This window comes from Podarcis liolepis, assembly GCF_965112155.1.
Source record: "Podarcis liolepis genome assembly, chromosome: 14".
Taxonomy (NCBI): Eukaryota; Metazoa; Chordata; class Lepidosauria; order Squamata; family Lacertidae; genus Podarcis; species Podarcis liolepis.
The window spans coordinates 49,327,419-49,351,376 of record NC_139569.1 but is presented as its reverse complement, the minus strand read 5'-3'; the positions used below and the strand labels follow the sequence as shown (position 1 = coordinate 49,351,376).

The window sequence follows — 23,958 nt, the reverse complement described above, 5'->3', positions numbered from 1 at the left end:
GGCGGCAGGGATGGCAGCGAGGACAACGCGCGTTTCCTGCGCCATCCCCCCTAGCGGTGAAAGGGGGAACAGCAGGAGCTACAGCCGTCGCTGGGAAAGCCGAGCCAGGCGGTGGGAAGACAAACCCGGAGCCTGGATTCCTGGGCGAAGCGAGTGGTGGGAAGGAAGGGGCGGGGCCAGAGCGCCCTCAAACTCCCCGAGAGACAAAGCCAAGAGCCGCTCATTTCCGGTTCCCATTCGCGCCACATAAACAACACCAACAGGCCGAGCGGGGAGCTGCTCTACCCCCCCGCCCCCCCCGCTGAACTCTGCCTTTTTGGGCCGAGAGCTCCTTTCGCCCCGCCTTCCCGTAACTACGATTCCGGAAGCTCCGTGAGGCGGCGGCGGCGGGAGGTCTCGAAGTTGGGGGGTTCGTGTGGTCCTCCGGGACTGGGACTTCGCTGTGAGAAGCGGCAGAAGGAAAGGGCCGCCGCCGCCTGTGAGGAAGACCGCGATGGCGGCCGGGCGGCTCGAGGGCTCCCGGGCGCTGAGGTGCCGGTCGGCGCAGGCGCAGTAGCGGCGCCACCCCGCGCGCGCGAGAGAAAAGGCGGAGCGAGCGCTGCTCTCCGGGCCCCGGCCTGCCCCCTCCCCCCCCCGCTCAGTCCCGGCCTGCGCTTCGCCTCGCCCGCCTCACGTCGCGCCCCGGCCCTTCGCCGCCGCCGCCGCCGCCGCCATGGAGTGCCCTCACCTCGGCGCCAGCGTCTGCCTCGCGCCCGACTCGGCCAAGTTCCCTCAGGGCTCGCCCTCCTCGTGGTGCTGCAGCGGTGAGTGGGGGCGGGGGGGCTGACAGGCGCCTTCATCTTCCTCGCTCCCCTCCCCCTCCCCCAGCCCCGCTCTCCTTTGTTCCAGGGACACGTCCAGGCTTTATTTAAACACCCGTCTCTCGAGCTCGCCCCCCCCGGAAACAAAAAGATCTCTGGGATTTTGCTCTTCCCACGACCCCCTCTCTCGAGTCCGCCCTCTTCCTCCCCCCCCCCCTTATTCCGCCTCACTGTGGCTTGAGGGGCCTTCGCTTTCTCCCCTATCTTTGCTTCCTCTTGCCCCCGCCCCGCCCTTTCCTGCACCTTACACGCCAGAGCAACAAAGAGGGGGCCGCACCTGAAGAGGCAAACGCGTCTTGCTTGGGCTTTTCCCTGCCTTAAAGTTGTGGTAACCCTTGACAGGCTCTGCCTCGTGGCCGTTGCCTCACTTTCCCGGTTCTGTGTAAGATTTCCTGTTCCTCTTCTGATCCCCTCCTGGTGAGACTCCGCGTTCAGATTCTGACCTCCTGATCCCATTAAACCATTTTCTCTGATCTCTCCATATTCTCCCACTGTCTGTTGTGTGCAAACAACAGTGCATCTCCTTTTCGTTATGCGTGTACAGTACTAGGCTGCCTCCTTATATAACTTCCCACCCCAAATCCTGAGCTTGCTTCTCATTTCCTTTGTGGCCTTTCTCTCTCTATGGTCCACTGATGCTAAGGCGGGGGGGGGGGGGCAAGGAAAGGATGCCTGCAAGAGGAGCAGGAAGTCTTCGATTTCAGACCCTTTCTCAGCAGGGGACCATCCTGGGCCTTTGCTGGAGATGTTGGAGGGATCACATTTTCTACTCTTTTTAGAAAGATGGATCATTTGCAGCACTCCTGCCACCCAAAGCTCAGGATATGTAGTTTTTGCATTCATCTATCCGTGAATGTTTTTGCAGGCCTCATTTTTCTCCTTCCCATTCTGTGGGCTCAGGAATGCTTGGCCTCTACAGTTCTGCCTAGCTTGTCTTACTTTCTTAGAGAGGGAAGTCTAGCAGATGTGATCCTGACCATGTGCTGGCAGGCAAGGCATTGTCCTGGAGAGAGGAGGTGGCCAAAGGGTTCGTTGCCTTCAAATGGGAAAGAATGCAGAAATTTCTTTCTAGCTTCTTTGTTCCAGTGAGAGAGCAGTAGCGAGAAAAACAAAACCCACCAAGGAGGATGCTGAAGAGGCTGTGTTTCTGTTGCTAACTTTGCTGCCTGGTCTTCGACCGCAGTAAAGATTGGTTGGTTGGTTGCTGAAGAGGCTGTTTGTGTTTAATGTGCTCGAAGGTGCCTCTTGTATTTTTGAATTTAGGCCATGTCAGCGAACTGGGCCACAGTATGCTGGAAGGTGGATATAGTGCAATAAAACATATGGGGAGGGAAAGTTTCAACAGGAAATGCTGGGTAATTTGATTCCTCTATGTGTACACATGGCCTCAGTCAATATTTACATTATTGAGATATGTGTTGTGGTGCAAATGTAAGACTTTCCATGTTTGGCCTTTTGTTCATTTCATGGTGGTAATAAGCATTGAGACACTTGCTTTACATTTTCAGTACGCTCATGGAAACAGAGTACTGTATGTTGTGTTTAGTTATTTCACTTTGAGTTCTTTTCACCTTTCCAGTAGGAAGTAAATCAATAGTATGGTGTTTTACAGTCTTTCAGCTGTTCTCTTGTAACTTCTCTTTTTCTCTAAAATGTCTGAGTTGTACTCGAAAAGCCTCTCTTTTGAATTTGCAAAACTCAGTCGGAGTTTTGCAGTTCAATGGGTTGTGGATTGCATCTTGTCACTAAAGTGAGGAAACCTTGCTAATGTTGTTTTCTGAGGTTTCCTTCTATGGAGGAAAAGCTACATGGCTGCTCTTAAATGTGGTGTTTGTGTTTGAGAGAGGCTGTTAGCTTGCTTGAATCTCCTGTGCAACTCCATCCTGGAGCTAAGGTGTGGTAGGTACTACTGCTGCCTTTGGCTAAACCAGTTATATTACTCTGTAAAACATGCAGTGTTAAAGCAGAATTTATTATACTATGTGATGTTGCAGGAGAACTAAAGTGTAAATGAAAGCACTGAAAAAGAAAACAACTTTGAGAAATATGTTTACAAACTTAGTCATAAGGGGCGTATCTATTAGCTCAGGCAAGCAAATCTGTTAGGCAAGATCACTGGCATGAAGTTCCTCTTCCTCAAGGAAGGTCAGAAAGATAACATTACCAAAGGTGAAGGTAGTAAAAAGTATCAGTGTCAGTATCTTGCAGATTATAAAAGTATACAGTGGTACCTTGGTTTAAGAACAGCTTAGTTTATGAACAACTTGGATTAAGAACGCTGCAAACCCAGAAGTAGGTGTCTTGGTTTGTGAACTTTGACTTGGAATAACAACATGTTTTGCTTCCTGTTGAGTGTGTTCCATTTGTAAATTGAATCCACCGTTGCTATGGGAAAGCACGCCTTGGTTTAAGAACAGACTTCTGGAAGGGATTAAGTTCATAAACCAAGGTACCACTGTATTGTGAGCTGTCTTTAGGGCCTGACAAGCTAGTTGTCTGCATGGAAAGTGTTACTTGCTCCTTGCAAATGGCTTCTTGTAAGTCTGACGTTTGTATAAATATCCTGACAATGATTTGGGGGAATTTGCTGCAGAATTGAATTAGTTTGGAAGATGTTACAATTGCACCCTAAAGAGTACAGTTGAAGTTGCTGTTTTGCTAAGACAGGGCCAGATACATCTTTGTCTATTGTATATGTAAATTAACATAAGTGCACTTACACAAATGCAGGAATGTTTTACAGGATGCCAGAGTTTTTCCATACGCTTTGTTTGATAAAGCTCCCCTCTCATTACCACCTTCCCCTCCCTGCAGTCTCAGCCCTCCCATGGTTCTTCCAGTCCATAAAACATCAATCATGCTTGTAACGCTCTAGAAAGGCCAGGAGTTTATGATGTACTGTATTGCAATGTGAATTTCCAATAGACACACACTGTGTGTGTGTGTGTGTGTGTGCATATGTATGGCTGTTGCACTCCTTTGGGAATACCCTGTTGAACAGAGTTCAGCAGAGGAGGACAGGAGTTATTTTTATTTGTATAATATACTATAGACATATAAAGAGAACAAGTGTGGGAACTTTCCCCCTGTCTTTTTGTGTTTTGTATTAGAATTATACAAGATGACAAATAATATATTCTGGGCTGGTTTGTAAACATTTCTAGTGAAAACAATTTTTCTGCCTATATTGGATGTCATTAATTGGGCATTCTCTTTCTCTGCTACTGCTGTTCTTATAGTGAGACAGTAATTTTAACCTCTGCTGTTCTTAATTCTTATTTTTTGCTGTTTCTTTATGGTTGTATTTTACTGCTTTTTAAAGCATTCGTTATAATTGCTCTAGTGCTGTTTTTAGATTGTAATGAATTTGTGATTTTATCTTGTTTTAATTCTACTTCATATGACATACAGAGAACTATAATTGAATTGGGAATCTAAATATAGTCAATAAAGTTAATGAGCACAGTTGTGACTTCATTCCTTGGCACTGTTTGATGATGCTGTACTTATTCCTCATTTTTGTGGTGTTTAGAATAAAGCTTTTGTTTAACCGGAGGCCTCCAAATTATGTCCACTGATGAGACTTGCCATGGGATCCACCTTCTGGCCAGTGTTAGAAACTGAGATATGAAAGCTAGAAGCTAAATGGCACCTTAAACCTAGATTATAGGTGCAACAATGAATGTCTAGGTGCACTTTTTAATAACAAGAATACAAAGCTGAAAATGAATGAACTGCAGCTAAAATATTGTGTTCATTTTTCACAAGGTCCAGTCCTCATCTGAAGACTGCAAAAAAACAAAAACAAAGCCATGCTTCCCTTGCTGGCCCCCCTGATATTCTTAAGAGGGTCTCTTCTCCAGTCTTCAGAGAGCGGCTGGAAGTGGGGAGGCAGAAAAAGGTCCTCCCTTCTCTCCACTCTGCAGACAAGCCATGGATTCTCCCTCCACCCTCTTTCCCTCATATAAATATATCTTTTTGGCACTACAGTGGTACCTCGGGTTACATACGCTTCAGGTCACAGACTCCGCTAACCCAGAAATGGTACCTCGGGTTAAGAACTTTGCTTCAGGATGAGAACAGAAATCATGCTCCGGCAGCAGGAGGCCCCATTAGCTAAAGTGGTGCTTCAGGTTAAGAACAGTTTCAGGTTAAGAACGGACCTCCGGAACGAATTAACCTGAGGTACCACTGTACAGTTAACACATATTAAAGGCCTATACAGCTGATGGTAGAGACACCCACCTTGAGTGTCCTACAATGATCCCACTCCAAAATTTGTTTTGATTTTAAGCATCACTGTGAGAGTCTGAAGTAGATAACACTTTAACATGTGCTACTTAAACCATCATAACTAACTGGCTAGTATATTTAAAATTAAAAGCACGTCATACATTAAAAGTGCATTAAACAAGGCAGCTAAAACCTAAACAAAACATATTGAGTTCAAAAGAAAAGTTTTCAGGTCCCCGATCCATTCATATTTTACTTGAGAGGAAGCCCCATTGAACTCAATTGGGATTTACTTCTGAGTAACAGGTAGATCCAGATCAGGGTTGAAAACCCTTTCCCCCCATAATGGTGCCCAAATTGCTTCTTTTGTTTCTTATACATTGCATTTTATTGTATTACAGTTTGAATTCCTTAACATTGTAAAGTACAGTGCATTAGAGTTGCTAAACAGAGAAAAATATTTAAATGATCCACCAAGATGCTCAGCAGTTTTCAAGTGCACTGTGGATGGGAAGTTAGAAAACCACCACTCCTGTCTAGATCATTCTCCCTAGTTCTCCTTCCATCTCCCACATGTGTGAAATTCCACCCAAGGTTTAATTTCTCCTGTGCAATTAATTCTGTAGACAAGCCCATTCCTCCAGCAGTTTCAGTGAAGGCTGATGGGTGGGGGGAGAGTTTCGTAGCTCTCTTGAGGAAAGAGCCAGACAAGGCAGTGAGAGCTTTGCTCCCTGCCCGTTTTCAGTGGTTGAGACAAGATGGGAATGAGATGGATGGAGGGAGGAAAAAGGCAGCTGTACTCCTAGCCTAAGGGCAGCCAATCCAAGGCTTCTGAGAGGGAAACACTGCCTTTCTGTAAGGCCAGCTGAGAAGTGGAACCTATCAACTTGCCTGATGCTGCAGCAATCTCTTGGAAGTCTAGCGGGAAGGAATTTCTCCTCCCAAACCCTCATCAGTGGCAGTTTTAATATGAAATATTAGGTGCTTCCAGAGTTCAGAAACTGCTCGCATTTATGAAATTCCCTGTTGTAAAATGTGTCTAGAACAATGGGAGTTTCGAACACTGCACCCAGTGAGAGGTAAGTTGGGTGATTGTGCTATTGGCCCACCTCATGGTTTAAGTGAAAATTTGCACCTGAGTCCCCCCCCCTCCCGCACCCAAATTCTAGTCTGAAACTCTCCACTAAGCACTCACTTTTGCCACTTAGGACTTGCTTGTGTTCCCTATTGGAGAGACTTGCAGTTATAGCAGGTAGCCAATGAGAGAAGCTTTGTAATGCTGCTTGATTTGACTAGGTCTGCTGCCAGTGTTCAAAACGCCCATTGTTCTAGGTGGATTTTGCTACAGGGAATTTCATGAGTGTGAGCTGTTTCTGAGCTCTGGGCACAGTACTGTGCCTAAAATTTCAGATTAAAACTGCAGAGTGGAAGGAAAGGAGGACCCTTTTCTGCCTCCCTACTTCCAGCTATTCTCTGAAGACTGGAGAAGAGACCCTCTTAAGTATATTAGAGGGGTGGGCAGGGGAAGGAATAGATCATTTGAAAAATGAACATAATATTTTAGTTTGCAGTTTATTCGTTTTCAACTTTGTATTCTTGTTATTTAAAAAGTGTGCCTAGACATTCCGTTGTTGCGCCCATAGCCTAGGTTTAAGGTGCTATTTAGCTCCTAGCTTTCATATCTCAGTTTCTAACACTGACTGCTGCAGGGCTCAGCAGCAAGCATCCTTCATGAGTAGCCATTTTAACATATGGTAACCATAACAAAATAAAATGATAGTGGCATTTTTGAAATATAGGCATTTCATTGAGAGTATTTGCTGGATCAGTTTACAGGCAGGCCAACTCAGCTCTAATCTCTTGACTAATAACAATGTCTTCAATTATTGTACTGAATATTTATTATGCTTTTTCAATTACGTTTTTAAAATGGGAATATTTATTGTGTTACCAGCTTGACCCACATGGCTTAAGGTTTTTGGCATAACTCGACGTTGCCTGGGAGACTTACTCTCATCTAGACTAGAGTAAGAGTGATTCATTCTGGGGCAGCTGCTGAAGAGGGGTTCTTTGTATGCCTTGTTTGTATCGACTCAGTGTATAGATCATAGGGCTGGAAATATATGTTAGATGCCAGGTTGCCATAGCGATTGAAATTTGGTTCTATTGCAGTGCTTAGAAAACTATTCTGTCAGCTTGTGAAAATCTTTGCACATGTACCCAGTCTTGGTTATAAATGATACCAGAGGATGACATGTACAGGACTTGTCAGTGCAAGTGGTCATAATTCTATTGTCACAGCAACTGTCATTTGAAATAAATCAGTCTTATTTTTATCTGTTTAACATAATTTATATACTGCTTGATTATAAATAGAACCTCTAAGCCATTTACATAAACTAAAACAAACAATGAAAGGCAAACTTAAAACAGAATTAAAACCAACTGTTAAACTAAAAGCAGATTTAAAACACATGTCAATTTCTACATGTCAGAATATTTTAATACCTTATTTCATCTTGGCTACACAGAGAAGTAGCTCAGTGATACTGTGGAAAGCTCTGATACAGTTTAGGCACAGTTTATCATGTTTCAGCCAAACCATGGTTTGGTATCCCTACTTAGGTGCTCCTCTCACATGCTCAGATTTCCTCTTATTTGAGAAGCTTTCTATTTGCTGTGATAGCTGAATTGGGAAAACTAGGGCTTCTATAAATGGCAGCTTGCCTCCAAACAAGAACTAGAAAGTAGTTTGAAGTTGAATTTGAGGTTAATCTTTCATGCAGTCTGGTCATTAGCATAAAATTGCGGTTGAAGCTTTCCTGTAGCGAGCGTGCTGTATGAAAAGGCAGAACAAGCCACAGCTAAATGTCAGACCTATACCTTTGCTTCCTTCGTAGCTGGCCCAATTTTATTAGCAATTTTTTTTATTATGATGCTTGGCATGCATTCTTTATTGTTTATTTTAAATGTTGCATGCGATTTTTATTGTATTGAGTTGTAAGTAATTCTTTTAAAAAATGAGACCCTTAAAGTAATTCAGTGATACTGGAAAATGATCATCCAGCCATAGGTGTGTGCAGGTAAGGATTGCTGCATCAGTGAAATGCTGCTTTATCCTCTTTGTGTTTTGATTTGGCATTCATGCTGCTTTTTAAAACAATTTATTTATTAAATTTTCAAATATACATTTTCCACCTTTAAATATACAACAATACATCCAATGACTTCCCATTTTTTCTTTGTTTTTCCTTGTACTTCCAAAAGTAACTGCATATTCTATTTCTTCCATCTAGTTTCCCCCTTTCCATTATATCTTAATCGACATTATACTGTTGAATTTACAATAATCCTGATAGTGTTTTCACTTGCTTACAATTGTTTTCCAAATATTCCACAAATAATTTCCATTCCCCTTTATACACACAGTCTTATTGTTCTCTTACCTTGCTGGCCTGGCCTGCTAGCTCTGGAGAGTCCATCATTTTCAGTTGCCATTCCTCCTTCTTTGGAACCTCTCCCACCTTCCATTTCTGAGCTAACAAAGTCTGAGCTGCTGTCTTTGCATCCATAAATAGCTTTTTCTGTGCCCTGGGTACCTCTGTCTGTACCATACCCAAAATAAATGCTTCTGGTTTGTTTGTTTTTTGGAATATTCTTGTAAACCATTTTCTTCATTTCATTATAAATCCTTTCCAAAGCATCATTAACTATTCGAATGACCACCCATATATGATAAAACGTTCCTTCTGCTTCTTGACATTTCCAACAGATACCTGTTTCGCTTTTAAACATCTTTGCCAATTTACTTGGAGTTAGGTACCATCTATAAATCATTTTCTTATAATTTTCCTTCAATGTGCAACATGCAGTAAATTTTAAATCCGTCTTCCATGTGGCAATCATGCTTCAAGGTAGATTAGGGAGGGGTTTGTGGCCACAGTCCAAGTGTGTACTTTCCTCCTCCTCGCTCATAAGTGCAAAAACAACTTTCTGTGTTCTCACTCAGCCAGTGCTGATATCATCTTGATTACTGAATGGAAACTAGGCCTCATCTGGGTATTTGCATAACTTAAGGGGTATGACATTGGGTTTCATGCTAGGGTGGAGTAGAAGAAAAACAACTTTTAATGAAGCACTTAAAACAGAATAATAAAGAATACATTAATAAGGTATCTTTATTTTTCTGTATCTCATTGGTTCTGTTATATACATTTTCATGATTACTTCAGAATTTCTGGTTACCTGGAAATGCAGGCATGTTTGGTTCCCTGTGTCAACAGATCTTGTTAGTCTCTACGGCTTCAGAAGATAGTCTTGTTTGCTCTTAGTAGACAGGCTAGGTTTGATGAAAAGGGAACTATATCATATACATGAATTAGTAATGTTTATATGTAATAGACTTGAAACTTGGCTGCCATCCGCCTGTCTGCGTAGTTGTTTCTCGGGTATTGGCTTAGCTGCTGTGGCTCGCTGCTTAGGGTGACTGTGTCAGCAGTAGAACGTGGAATTTTTCCTGAAGGGATAAGTAACCTTGAAGGCACAGAGTAAAGGGAAAAAGCAACCACTAAGAGAGAAGTTCCAGAGGAAGAAAGTATCTTGCTCATGGGCAAGGAGTTGGATTGCAGGAAGGGACTTGGGAAGTTGGAAGCCAAGAGTGCAGTGAGGTCAGTGGTCAGAGTTGGAGGACAAGCAAAATTCAATCATTTAAACTAGCCAGTTGTTGCTTTAGTGCAGGTCTTTTAGTTGTCTAAGAAAATGACTAACAAGTTCTTGGAGAGTGGTGAGTTGCCTTTAGAAGTGTATTGTTTAAAGCTACCTTGGGCATTATCTTCAGTCTCTTGACTCAGCTGTTCCCTAAAGCCCATTTCCTGTTTGTCTGCTGTTTCATCCTAACTTGACTTTTCTCTTGTCTGTGAGTATGGAAGCTACAGATAACTTCTTACTCACCTTCAACCCTCTTTGTACCAGCCTGGGTTTGAATATGATATCTGAGAGGTGGTACCCAGTACATATGGGACGCGGGTGGTGCTGTGGTCTAAACCACAGAGCCTAGGGTTTGCTGATCGGAAGGTCGGCGGTTCGATTCCCATTGACAGGGTGAGCTCCCGTTGCTTGGTCCCTGCTCCTGCCAACCTAGCAGTTCAAAAGCACATTAAAGTGCAAGTAGATAAATAGGTACCTCTCCGTCAAGAAGGTAAACGATGTTTCTGTGCACTGCTCTGGTTCACCAGAAGTGGCTTAGTCATGCTGGCCACATGACCCGAAAGTTGTCTGTGGACAAATACAGCTCCCTCGGCCAGTAAAGCGACGTGAGCGCCGCAATCCCAGAGTCGTCCGCGACTGGACCTGACGGTCAAGGGTTCCTTTACCTTTACCTTTACCCAGTACATAGCAGACAAAAACTGAGAAGTTCTTGGTTCGAAAGTCATTGCAGCTGACTAAAAAATGATAGGTGATCTTTGACAAGCCACTGTGTCATTGCTTCAGCCCCATCCCTCTGCAACATACACATAATAGTGTCTACTCCACAGGGTTACTGGAATAGTTACTGGAATAACATGTAAAGTGGTTTGAACATTTTGCTTTTATGAAATGGTTTATATGCCCCCCAAGTAGCTTGCAACAAAACCAGCTGAGACACAATCAAACAAATGCATTCAAGAAGCAGAATAAAATGGTCAAAAGCTTAAGAGCAAATGAAAAGCTAAGCAGAATAAAAAGATCTCAACAGCTCACCTAAAGCTTAGAAAGGAGGGAGCCAACTGAGGGGCAGACTAAATGTTGTTTATAGGGTGAAATATTTTGCTCTTTAAAAATAGAGCAGTTAATTCTTTGCAGGGAATGGCTGTGCCCATTGTGTAAATAAGGAACAAGCATTGCAAACTCACTTCAAGTTACAAAGTTGTAAACAACACTATTCTCCCTCTTCTGTTATGCAATGGCAAATACAGTGGTGCCTCGCAAGACGAAATTAATTCGTTCCGCAAGTTTTTTCTTCTTGCGAGTTTTTCGTCTTGCGAAGCACGGTTTCCCATAGGAATGCATTGAAAATCAATTAATGCGTTCCTAGGGAAACCGCTTGCCAGGCTGGCGGTGCGGAGAAGGGCTTTTCTCCCCACCGCAAGCCTTCAGCACAGGTACGGGAACAGAGGGGAAGGCGCGCAGCGCTTTCCCTCTGTTCCCGGGGCTTGCGTGGGAGGAGGGTTTTTCCTCCCCACCGCCAACATTCAGAACAGCATACTGAATGTTGGCGGTGGGAAGGAAAACCCTTCTCCCACCCCAAGTCTTCAGGACAGCCATCCGAAGGCTGGCGCGGGGAGAAGGTCTCTCCGCCACCCCCACGCCAGGCTTCGGTGCATCCTTCAGAGGCTGCTGCCATAGTCACGCGTCACTTCTCCAGCTGGGAGAGGGTCGCGGGGCTATGGCTTCTTTAGCCCCGCGCGCGCTCTCCCGGCTGGAGAGGTGACGGGCGCCTATGGCAGGAGCCTCCATAGGCGCCCGTCACCTCTCCAGCCGGGAGAGGGTCGCGGGGGGTTTCTTTAGCCCCGCGCGCGCTCTCCCGGCTGGAGAGGTGACGAGCGCCTATGGAGGTTCCTGCCATAGGCGCGCGTCACTTCTCCAGCCGGGAGAGGGTCGCGGGGGGCTGGTTTAGCCCCGCGCGCGCTCTCCCGGCTGGAGAGGTGACGGGCGCCTATGGAGGTTCCTGCCATAGGCGCGCGTCACATCTCCAGCCGGGAGAGGGTCGCGGGGGGGGCTGCTTTAGCCCCACGCGCGCGCTCTCCCGGTTGGAGAGGTGACGCTCGGCTATGGAGGCTCCTGCCATAGGCGCGCGTCACCTGGGAGAGATTTCCCTATGGGCTTTCGTCTTGCGAAGCAAGCCCATAGGGAAATTCGTTTTGCGAAGCGCCTCCAAAACGGAAAACCCTTTCGTCTAGCGGGTTTTCCGTCTTGCGAGGCGTTCGTCTTGCGGGGTACCACTGTATAGTTTCCACATTCCCAAATTAACAGGATGTTGAAGAAAAGAGACATATGACTCATTTCAGGTGGCTTTATGGCATCTCAGATTCTTTTTGGCCAAATCCTTCCTATATGAATGTCTTTCATAATACTTGAGGCCATTCTAAAAATACAGCTGGGTAAAACTGTAGGTAATTGCTGTTGCAGACAGTTTAGCTAAAACTTGCAGAACAGTTCTGTTTATTTCTCTTTAATGTGAGCTGTATAAAGACTCCCCTTTTCACACAAAGAAGAGCTTTGATTTTGTAAAATTGGTTTGATATTTTCAACATCTAGATAGATACTAAGTTCAGTTTACAGGCATAAGTATATTACTTTGCCCTTGAAGGCTTCTCTGTACCCAGAAGCTGGAGTACTAAGCAGCCAAGCAACTCTGAACAATGGTTTACCTGAATTTTCAGAATTCAGACATCATTCTTGGGTTTTAAGCTCTAATTAGTGCAAACTATGGTTTGGTTGTATGTCTGTGTTGCACCAGCATCTCACCACAGTTATGAAGGCTTATTTTTCAGGAACTATAGCTGTATGCCATCAAATACACTAATTGGGCTGTCAGTGTTTGGATAGAGTGGCTGCATTTTGTAGCTTGCATGGAACTGAACCTAAGATTTCATGGGCATATTTCTTAAAACCTCTCTATTCTAGCATAGAATATAATTGTGATGATAGTGTGGCCCCAAAATGCAATGTTTTAGACGTTATGCCGTTATGCCTGGGCTTTGAGGAGTGCTTTGACTCCTTAGGATGTTGGAGGCTGGAGATACAAGAACAAAGAGAATCTAATTCAGCACCATCCTCTTGTCGGGAGGACTCGCTTATCTTGTTAATTGCACAGTGAAAGCCTTCCATGGATCATGCAGCCTCTGCTTGTGACCAGCACCTGTTTGCTCCCAGGAGAAAAACTTGTGAAAGAGTTACTGGATTGCAAGTGAGCTGGGATTGGGCAAAAATCTTTGACAGAGCTTCTTGTGGCTCTTGTGATTGGAGGGGGCAGAGAGAGAGAGGGAGAGTGCAAATGCAGATAGCTTGCTCCATGGGGCAGGTTCACATGCTCATCATTGGGGGGGAGGGAATGTAAGGGATCCCATCCCCTTGCTCTCTACTTTTCAACTGAAAAGAACTTCTAATTGCTTTCAATGACTATCAGGTTTAGAGGATTCTCCCACGGCTTGTAGGTAAGTCTTTCAGTGTCATATGAGTTTGGGATTCGTGTCTCATCTTGGAAGTCAGACAAGGGAAATAGCTAAGCAATTTGACACTATGATTAGCACAACAGCTCACCTTCTGATGATTTAGTTTAGTGCAAAAGGCAGCATGTGTGGATTTTATTTTCTTGTTTTCTGTGGGAAGCTATGTGGCTACATTTGGGGTTGGGAGATGTATGGAAGAATCCTAATAAATTAAAAAGTTGGTTATTCCTATTGGGTAATCAGCAAGAATAAAAACCTCACTCCAAATAAGTATTGTATTTAGCTAATTAATCTCTTTAAGCCAGGGATGAATCTTGGGCACAGAAGGTTGAAATTATAATAATAATAAACTACTATTACTATTACCAACATTACAAAATTCCAGTAGTTTTCTATTCAGTCTTCACCAATCCTTTATCAAGCCCTGACCAAGCCTTCACCTATGTCTTGAAGGTGCAAGATCCCTCAGTTAGCAGAACCATATGCTGCAAAGTTTTGCTGAGATGTACTATTTCAAATTACAAGTAAGAATAGCATGTTTGAACACTCTTTCCTATAAAAAGCATTTTGCATATATAAAACATGCACACTCGGGACACAGTTGCTTTTTTTATTCTGTTGTAATGGAGCAATTGAGACAAGTTTTTCCCGTTGTCTGGGGATAGGCAATAGCTCAGTGGTAGAGCATCTGCTTTGCATCCAGAAGGTTCTTGGTTCAATCCTTGGCACCTCCAGATAGTAGGACTGGCAGAAATCCTTATCTGGAATCCTGGAGAGCTACTGCCAGATGATGCTTTTGCAGTGTCAGGGACAATCAGTGGGCTTGTTTGGGTGAAGACTGTAGCACCTTTAATGAAATAGACCCACTGCAGTGTTCACCGAGAAGCTTTGGCCGCAAAGAAGATGCCAGACTCACTAAAGAAGGTACTTGATGAAATTGTCCAGATTAGTAATTTTATCAAGATTTGGATTCTAGGATCTTCTCAAAATTGCGGGAAGAAATGGGAAGCCAACCTAAGCAGTTACTTTTACATACAGGAGTGCATTGGCTGTCGGGGGGTGAGATATTGAAGCAATTCTTTATGTGATGAAGTACGACTTTCTTTGACAGATTCAAATTTCCATGTGATCAGTTGAGCAACTTTGCATGGTTTTGTATGCTAGCCTAATTAGCAGACATTTTCACATACTTGGAACAATCTCAACAGAAACCTTCAAAGTCGTGATGTGAATATTTTTTATGTTGAAGATAAAATTGAGGGAGTGATTTTAAAAATTATAGTTATGGGCAAGCTGAGTAGAAGGTGGTAACATCCCAACACTAACATCCCAACACTAGAGACATTTCTGGAGGCTACTGACGAAGAATTGGTACAGAAAGTAAAACATTACATCACTGAGCACCTGCGTGATTTAGTGACTAGCTTCAGCCATTACGTGCACCAAATCTGGATTACTGCACGAAATCCTGAAAATTTGTGGATAAGGAATCCTTTTGAAGGGTGATGTACAACTAACAACAATTATCTGTGGAAGAGCAAGATGCACTTGTTGACATGACTTGTGATGGTTCATTGAAATCATTTTTCAAAGAATGTAGACTTGACCAATTTTGGGTGAAGGTTTTTGCTGATTATAAGGTGTTAGGTGGAAAAGCTTGCTTTCAGGCATCTAGTTCCCTTTTGTTCCACATATCTTCGTGAACAAACATTTTCATTGTTTTGTTTTATGAAGAACAAGCATAGAAATCGGCTTGATGTTGAACCAGATTTGAGAATAAAATTGGAAATACAGAACTGGATGTTGAAGGAATTGTTTGGGACAAAAAGAGGCATGATTTCTCCCATCACATTTAGGTTTAGTGTTTTTAACATTTTGTTGGGAGGCATCTCTCTCTCAACAACAGCAAGAAGAAGAAGAAGAACGGTTTAGAAGCTGCTAGAAATGTCAGAATTTGTTCGCATGTACTAAACATTAATAAAATCAAATTTGTCTCTCCCCAACTAAATATTTGCCATTTTTGTGTGGAAATATCACAAATTTATGGTCTTTTTAGCATACTTAAAATCTTTGCTTATTATGAGCTACCCACATATTCTTTAAAAAATTGCTTTGCACAGGCAGCTACCATAGAGTTATCAAAAGTTTCAAAAGTAAGGGGTCTCTGGCTTAGCTTTTGAAAAATAGAGGATCCTCAATAATTAGCTAATTGGAAACCACTGTATTATCTGTGAAGGAAGTCGCTGACCTTTTCCTCAGACTCAAAATTAGTAATTGTAATTTGTGATTTCAGAATCGCAAGTGATGGCCACTGTATTGCGAACCTCATGGATTGGCTTTGGAGTTAAATTGGAGATTGTGACTAGTGCAAAATGAGCTGTTTCTTCCTTTCTAATGTACTTAGTACATCAGGAAAGTGAGTGACTCAGATCTTCAAATCAATCAAAGCAGGAGTGGAAAATCCTTGCTGACTACCCCGCTAATCCCTATCCCAATCACTGCAGAACAGACTGCCCTCTTTAGAAATGTATGGCATCCGATCTTTACCATATGGCTTGCTTGCTTTGGTTTCTGTTTTCTTTCCAATATATTGGAAGTTGGTTCTAATCACACTTATAAGTGGAGTGCATCATGCCAACTGTACCTCAGTGCTTCACATAACAGGATTTTATAACAAACAAGTGAAAGCATTCCATTTTTTAGTTTGGTTCTGGTTCAGTTGCTGATTCTAGATGTTCCAGTTTGGTTCTGGTTCAGACCAGTAAAGAGTTAGTATCCAGTTTAACTAGTGTTCGAAATTTGCCAGGCGCATTTTGTGACTGGCATGGGTCCAATTGTGACAACATGGAGATCTCTGGATGCCTGGTTGGTGACTGACATCTCCATCTGGCTGACCCCTCCAGCTTTCTTAAGTAGGTAAGCAGAATAGCATATTTATTGCATTTATATCCCACCCTTATCTCCAAGGAGCACATGATTCATCCACTCCTCAGTTACCCTGTGAGGCAGGTTAAGAGGCTGTGACTGACCGAAGGTGACCCAGTGAGCTTCATGACTCTGGGTATTTGAACCCTGGTCTCCCAGGTCCTGGTCCAACAGTTTAACCACTACACCACACAGTCGTACCTTGGTTGTCGCACGCCTTGGTACTCGGACGTTTTGGCTTCTGAACTGAATGTTCCTGTTTGCGAACGTTCTTTGGAATGGAACCCGAATGTCCGATGGGGTTTCAAGCCACACTTTCCGAACGTTTTGGAAGTTGAATGGACTTCCAGAACAGATTCCGTCTGACTTCCGAGGTATGACTGTACTTATGGGGTAAATAAATATGGGGAAAGCAAAATGCCACTAAGAGAAAAGGATCTGAAATATTTTCCTTGAAGCTTGATTTTTTAAAAATTCTGGATTGTTTTATTTGATGTTTTAATGTGTACACTGCTTTGAGATTTTTTATTTAAAATATAAAGCTGTATACAGATGATGATTATATAAATTTCACTGCAAAAAAAATGGCACCTAGACATTCTGTTGTGGCAACTGTAACCATTTAAGTTGCCATTTGGTGATTAGCTTTATATACCTGAGTTTCTAACACATATAAAGTACAGTAGATCAGTTCAGGATCATGTCAGAAAACAAGTGTTCATATTATGATGCAGGTAAGTAAAATGTAGAACATATGATTGTGAGAAATATACTGATGGAAAATATATGTTTACATTTTAAAATAACCCACCCATTCTCCAACTCTCATATACTGTCCACCTTTATTCTGTCAACTTCCTTCTCTATAGTTTACACGAGCTACCTACTACCAATCAGTTGATGTTGTATAAACATCATTGTGAGAAATGTTGTATTTCATATTATTTCTGAACAAAAAAATTCCTTCCAGTAGCACCTTAAAGACCAACTAAGTTAGTTCTTGGTATGAGCTTTCGTGTGCAAGCACACTTCTTCAGATACACTGAAACAGAAGTTGCCAGATCCTTCTATATAGTGAGAAGGTGGGGAGGGGTATTACTCAGAAGGGTGGTGGGAATGGGTGATTGGCAGATATTATATTATTTCTGAAAAGAGATATTTGTAACTCAAAAAACTGGCTTATGTGATCACACCACACAGTCTGTTTAACTCAACTTCTCTATTTTTTTCATGCTCAACAGTGTGCCGATCTAATAAAAGTCCTTGGATCTGCCTGACTTGTTCAAGTGTCCACTGTGGAAGGTGGGTATATCTACATTTGACCCATCCTGAAAGCGTATTTAGGTAAAACATGTTTTAGAATGAGAAGACTTAGAGTTTTTCTCTTCAATTAAAATGACAGGTAATCTGGGCGGTATTAAAAAAAAAAAGTCTCTTATCTGAGAGTTTCTGGTGTTTTTATTGGACTGAAACCATAAAAAGGCTGTTAAAAATGTACAAAGGTGAATGTATGCTTATTCTGTTGGAAGACTTCCAAAACCTACTGGGTATCTGCACTTAAAATCTGCTAGGTAATTTAACAATCAACAGCCCAACCTAGTTGATACTGCTGCAGTTGTTCATACAGTATGCTTGTTTGAGATACGCTAGGCATTATCTTGGAAAAGGAGGCTCTTGAGAACTTGCTCTCTTTCCCCTCTTCCTTTCAGATATGTGAATGGGCATGCAAAGAAACATTATGAAGAGGCCCAAGTTTCATTAGCTAATCACAAGAAAACAGAAAAGCAAGAGAAGATTCAACACACAGTGTGCATGGATTGCAGTAGTTACAGTACATACTGGTAAGGTTTTTTTAAGGCATATCATCAGTTAGTAGTTGTAGTTTATATTTTATGCTTTATGCCTGTTGAGAGTGCTTCACATTATCTTGGCAATACCTTCAACAGTCCTACGAGATAGGCCAGAATTATCCCAATATAGCAGCTGGTAGGTGTACACTGAGATGGTGGTTTATCTCAGGACCTGTGGTGGTAAGAACTGAACTTGGGACTTCCTAGCTTACAACTGATTTTCTTAACCACTACGCTATACAAGTTGAATAGTTTCCTTGTTTTTTATTTCTATGTTCATCCCATCTTATCTTGAGGGTTTGGGGTAAATAATGAAAGCAGCAACCTTCACCTGTATGGAATAACCTTTTGCCCAGTTCATTTCAATTTTCTCACCCCTTTGCAGAAGAGATATACAGTGGTGCCTCGCAAGACGAAAAGAATTCGTTCCGCGAGTCTTTTCGTCTTGCGATGTTTTTCGTCTTGTGAAGCACGGTCCGTCGCAACTGCGCCTCTTCAAGCGGCTTTAAAAAAAAAGCACAAGACGTTTTCGTCTTGCGAAGCAAGCCCATAGGGAAATTCATCTAGCGAAGCAACGTAAAAACGGAAAACCCTTTCGTCTAGCGAGTTTTTCGTCTTGAGGGGCACCACTGTATAAAGCCAAAGGCCAACTGAAAGAAGGAATTTTTTTGCAAAACACTGTAGAGTTAATTTAAGAAATAATTCAAGGAGAAACACTACCTCAGTTCAAACCGGTGTTTGAATCAAGGTTTGCAATTTTGTCTTGAAGGACAAAACCCAGAAATCTGAGGCGAGGGAGCATCCTCATTGGAGGCGTCTTCTAGACTTGTAAATCAGCATTATGAATGTGTGAGGAGAGCCAGTGTCATGTTCCAATCTCAATCAGGTCTTTGTCAAGTTTGGTTTGAGGTCTATCTCTTACATGAGTGCATGTATGCTTGCATACATAGCTGTCCTGAATCTTCACATGTCCAAATTTTATGGCAGTGTGATTGCTATCCAAACTGCCCCCCTTTTTTGGTGAAAGCCTAATTTGCATAGGATTGGTGTGGTTCTTGGACTGCTTCCACTCTTTGGGTAATGTGTATATCTTCCTTACATGGTGGGGGGCAGATTTGTAGTTATGGGTCATGCTGATAGCAGTCAACCCTTTGTGGGTATGACAGTGTTGCCAACATGCTATATATAGCAGCATTCTTGGGCCTTTTCCTCTCATGTTGTCAGTGAGATGTTATAAGCCTGACTTGTGAGTTAAAAGCAGCTGTCCTCTTCCCATCCCACTCGCCTCCCTTGAGGCTACCTATGCCCCACTTAGTAAGCTAAACATACCCAGTTAACTCAGTCTGTCTTCATACATATGGCTTGCTTTGTAAACTTCAGGGAAGTATTATACTGGATTAAAATACCACATATCTGTTTAACTATAGCCATTAGAAGCCAACCAAAACAGAAAGGATACCATGCCTTGAAACCATGTTTGGCCTCAGAATTTGAGGAAAATATACAATGAAAGAAGTTCACAGCTGTACAGCAGCCATAGAGAATGTCTCTTGATGACACAGCAAAAATGCAACTTTAATGTTCCAGCTCTCTGAAAAGTACAGTTTAATCTCACTTATCCAGCTCATTATGCATTCCAGCCTAACTTTTGGTCCTAAACAAATTGGTGTGTGGAGGTGTTGAAACTAATCCTTATTGCCAGGGTGGTGGCGGCCAGCAAGATGAGCATTTCAGTAATGTTTCTTTGTTTTTAGAATTCCAGATAGGTCTTTAAAGGGGATTTTGAACCTTGTATTTAGTAGCTGATTTGTCGTACTTTCATCTGCTCTTGTTTGATTTGCAGTCATTTCTTGACTTTTTCAAGGGCTTCCAACACACAGTGCAATTGTGGTTGTTCCCCTTTCCAGCAGAAACAGTGTGCAGAGGTGGTGGGCCCTTCCTATATTTAACCACTCTTTCTGCTGTGAAGCTAAGGCTATGTACTTGGTAGTGTTATAATCACAGAGAAGCCAGCAGTGTAAGCAGAAACAAAAGCAGAATTGCAGTTAGCAGGTTAGTCATAGCTGCACTGTACCAAAACTCAATAAATAGCAGGAATATAGATCGTGAATGTAGTATTATTTCTAATCCCATTATCTCACTAAAATAGTTAATGCTTAGCTCCAATGTTGAGAAAATATTGTATTGAGATATGCAAAGTTTTGTACTTTAAATATGCAATCCATTAGAATTTGAGCTACAAAACAATTAACCTTTTTTAAAAGCAAAAGCAATAAAGTTTCTTGTGGTACCTTCAAGACTAGCAGATTTATTCTGACATAAGCTTCCATAGGCTAGAGTTACACCATCAGATTCTTATCCTGCCTTACAGAAATGTATACTCATGGTAGTGGTGGCCGGGGGTGGATGTGGAATTGGAAGCAAAGATAACTGATTTCCACCTCCACCTCCGTCTACTATATGTGTAACTGAGGGTAACACTGAATGCATCTGATGCAACGGTTTTAATCCATGAAAGTTTATGCAGTAAAAATTTGTTAGTCTTTAAGGTACCATATAGCTGCCTGGCTGTTTTTGCTGCAAGAGATTAACATGACCTCCACTCTGGCTTTTTATTATTATTTAAGGAATGGAAAACTGCAGAAGCAGAAGTAAATTTTTGTGGTCATATTAGATTGAATTTTGCAGATGACAAATGTTGTCGGTTGATGCTTAATTCCACAAAACATGTAATCATGATTCATGCAGGTAGTGAGATCTCATAAGGGGCATTATAGGGTAAGGATTGATATAAGCTAATACTGCAGGGAAGGAACAAGCAGAAAGTGATATCAGATACTGGAATGTTTCCTTGAATTTGTGTTGAGAACCTTTTCCATTTTAAAAATATACCTATTATATTTTAAAAAATCTGTTTCTGCACCCACAAATGCTGGATGCCTCCCTTTTTATAATGAAAAAGTCTCTTAAGTGACTGAAGTACTCTGTTGTAAAGAAATCGGTTGAAGTGGCAGCATACTGAGCAGCACATGCCATTGTGTTTAGTACTACCAACTCTGGGTGTCGCCTGTAGGGCAGGCCTGCTACATGGTGCTGAGAGTCAGTACTGATTGTTCACGACTGCACCTCTTGCTTAGGAATGTGACAGATGCAGAGGTTTTTTTGCACTCTTGAGCTGCTGAAGTGTAGGAGTAGTCCAGGGGTGGGAAACATTTTCTGGCCAGGAGGGCCAGTTCTTTATCTCCCCTAATCCTGGTGGGCCAAAGTTGACAGGTGAGTGATGCTTCCCTTTGAAGCCCTGATTGTGAGAGTGCAGCTTCAAACATTTTCTTCTTCAAAAAGGCTGCTGCTTGTCCACTGTGAGAACAGAATGCTGGAGTGGTGGGGACATTGGCCTATTCCAGAAGGCTTTTCTTATGTTCTTAAGTTATGTAAACCTGCAGCCAAGTGGCTCTATGAAGCAGTTTCCCCTCCTGTAAAGATCTCTCTAGTGATGCGTAAAGGTGGGGAGAGAGACAACTTCAGAAAGTAGTTTGGCAAGCCACTTTAGGACAGTCACTGCTGTCTGAGCAAATAGGAGCAGAAGAGCTGTCTTAAAGCCTTTGGAAAAGCCTCATTGAAGTAGCTCCTGCGGGCTGATAGGCAGGATTAAATCCTGCTGGTTTGGCTGCAGGATCTTGTTCCCTGCTGGAAACAGGATCAAACAGCGAGTGTTCGAAACTTCATTGTTCTAGGTGCATTTTGCAACAGGGCATTTAATTAGTGTGAGCAGTTTATGAGCTCTGGGCGCAGTACTGTGCCTAAAATTTCAGATTAAAATTGCAGAGTAGAAGGAAAGGAGGGCCTTTTTCTGCCTCCCCACTTCCAGCTACTTTCTGAAGACTGGAGAAGAGACCCTCTTAAGTATATTAGGGGGTGGGTGGGCAGGGGAAGGAATAGACCATTTGAAAAATGAACATAATATTTTAGTTGCAGTTCGTTCATTTTCAACTTCGTATTCTTGTTATTTAAAAAGTGTGCCTAGACATTCCATTGTTGCGCCCATAACATAGGCTTAAGGTGCTGTTTAGCTCCTAGCTTTCATATCTCAGTTTCTATCCTCTCTCTCATCCACTGACATTATCAGTGATGTCCTCTGATAGGCAGGGTGGTGTGGTTTGAGGAAAATGTCATTGAGGACCAAATTGGATCCACCCTTGGAGCAGTCACTTTTAGTTAAGAGGAAATACATACTTTGAACTTGTATTGATCTTCTTAATACAGTTGTACCTCTGGATGCGAACGGGATCCGTTCCGGAGCCCTGTTCGCACCCTGAAGCGAACGCAACTCGTGTCTGTGCATGCGCGGGTCTCGATTCACCGCTTCCGCGCATGCGTGTGACGTCATTTTGAGTGTCTGCACGTGTGAGCGGTGAAACCCGGAAGTAACGCACTCCGTTACTTCCAGGTCACCACAAAATGCAACCCGAAAATGCTCAACCTGAAGCTGCTTCAACCCGAGGTATGACTGTAACAAACTCTGGTAGTGAGTGTTGAAAGTATTGGCATGTTTGAGGGAGCTCCCCCCCCAAAGAAACCCCCAAATCTAAGGGGAAACCCCCACAACAATCCCTAAATAGCCTAGTCACATGGCAAACAGGGATGGGGAATGGAAGAGTGCCTTCTTGATCTCCATGCAGCATATTGTATCATGGAAGTGGGCACAGCTGGCTGATAGGAACCGTGAATAGGAAAACTGCTTCTGCTATGCGGGTGAGGCTACATCTCCCCCCTCCCCTGTAGGCCCCACTTACTTGCTTCCTTTTTCAATGCAGTCTGCTTAGATCATAAGGGCAAGACCTCTGTACCTCTTCATCTGAAAGGAGGTGGTGAATACAGTTTGCATTTTAGTTCTCTTAGCACCTAACTTTTTGCTGTTTAGTTCAAGAAACCCATATTTGCTCAACATAAGTCTCATGGTGGTATGGCTGTGCTAAAGTCTGTCCATTTGCTGATTAATGTGTTCTTACTGCAGTTATCGCTGTGATGACTTCGTAGTCAATGATACCAAGCTTGGCCTGGTACAGAAAGTCCGAGAGCACCTCCAAAATTTGGAAAAGTAAGCTATATACTTATATGTGTCTTTCTGAAAGTGGATGTTGCTCGTTTAGCATTGTGATGCCATTCCTTATTAGTAGTTTGTCCTTTGTATGTGAAAGGACAGCATGGGTGCATGCTGAAAATCTAGAGGCACGCTAATTGACATGGAACAAAATCCACTGGGAAATTCTCCTGTGTAGGCTTCACTGTAATAAATAGGAGCTGTGCAAGAGCACACTGTGGTTTTGTATAGTTGCTGTTTATTTCTGTGAGACTTGCATAGCAGAACTTCCTGGTGTACTGTATCCATACGTGGGTTGGCCCTCCCCTGTGCTGCATTAGTGATGCCAAACACCTGTCACCACAATGGGCTTAAACTGCAAAAGCCTGCTGCTGGCCTGGAGTCCATTGATGGAAGTCTGTTGGTTCCAGATGTAGCATACTTTCAGTTCTCTACTTTGGCAAGCTTAAGTTTCATGTTTAGAACAATGCTTGTATGAGCAGAGATGGACTCTTATGGGGATACTCTACCAAGTAGCCTTTGATCAAGAAAGTGGAGTTCGTTATTTTAGATCATAAATTTTAGTTCTAATTAGGGCATGCTCAAGGGTGTCTGCTGTAGCATAACCTAATCAGATTAATTTGGGTATTTTATAATTGCATGCTATTGAAAATAGAATAGATTTGAGTGTGTGCTCTGAAATTATTTTAAGATGACTATTTTGTATTATAACTTCTATAACCAATGATCAGTCTCACTGTTGTATGTAAAGGAATCATTGCAAATGTGACTATGCAGTT

The 23,958-nt window shown here is 42.7% G+C and overlaps 1 protein-coding gene across 3 annotated transcripts in view; it reads left to right on the top strand.

Moving 5' to 3' along the window:
- The first annotated feature begins 194 nt into the window (after window positions 1-194).
- The window catches only part of USP3 (ubiquitin specific peptidase 3), a 42,758-nt gene continuing 18,994 nt past the window's right edge, over window positions 195-23,958 (top strand). Inside the window, exons 1-4 of one of the 3 annotated variants that reach the window (XM_083475844.1) lie at window positions 195-803; window positions 17,470-17,530; window positions 17,938-18,069; window positions 23,093-23,176. In XM_083475844.1, coding sequence (XP_083331970.1) covers window positions 713-803; window positions 17,470-17,530; window positions 17,938-18,069; window positions 23,093-23,176 — 368 coding nt within the window. In that variant the 5' untranslated portion in view covers window positions 195-712. Of the gene's footprint in view, window positions 804-16,861; window positions 16,963-17,469; window positions 17,531-17,937; window positions 18,070-23,092; window positions 23,177-23,958 lie in introns of those variants that run through there. The other 2 variants (XM_083475846.1, XM_083475845.1) reach the window with 2 other exon arrangements.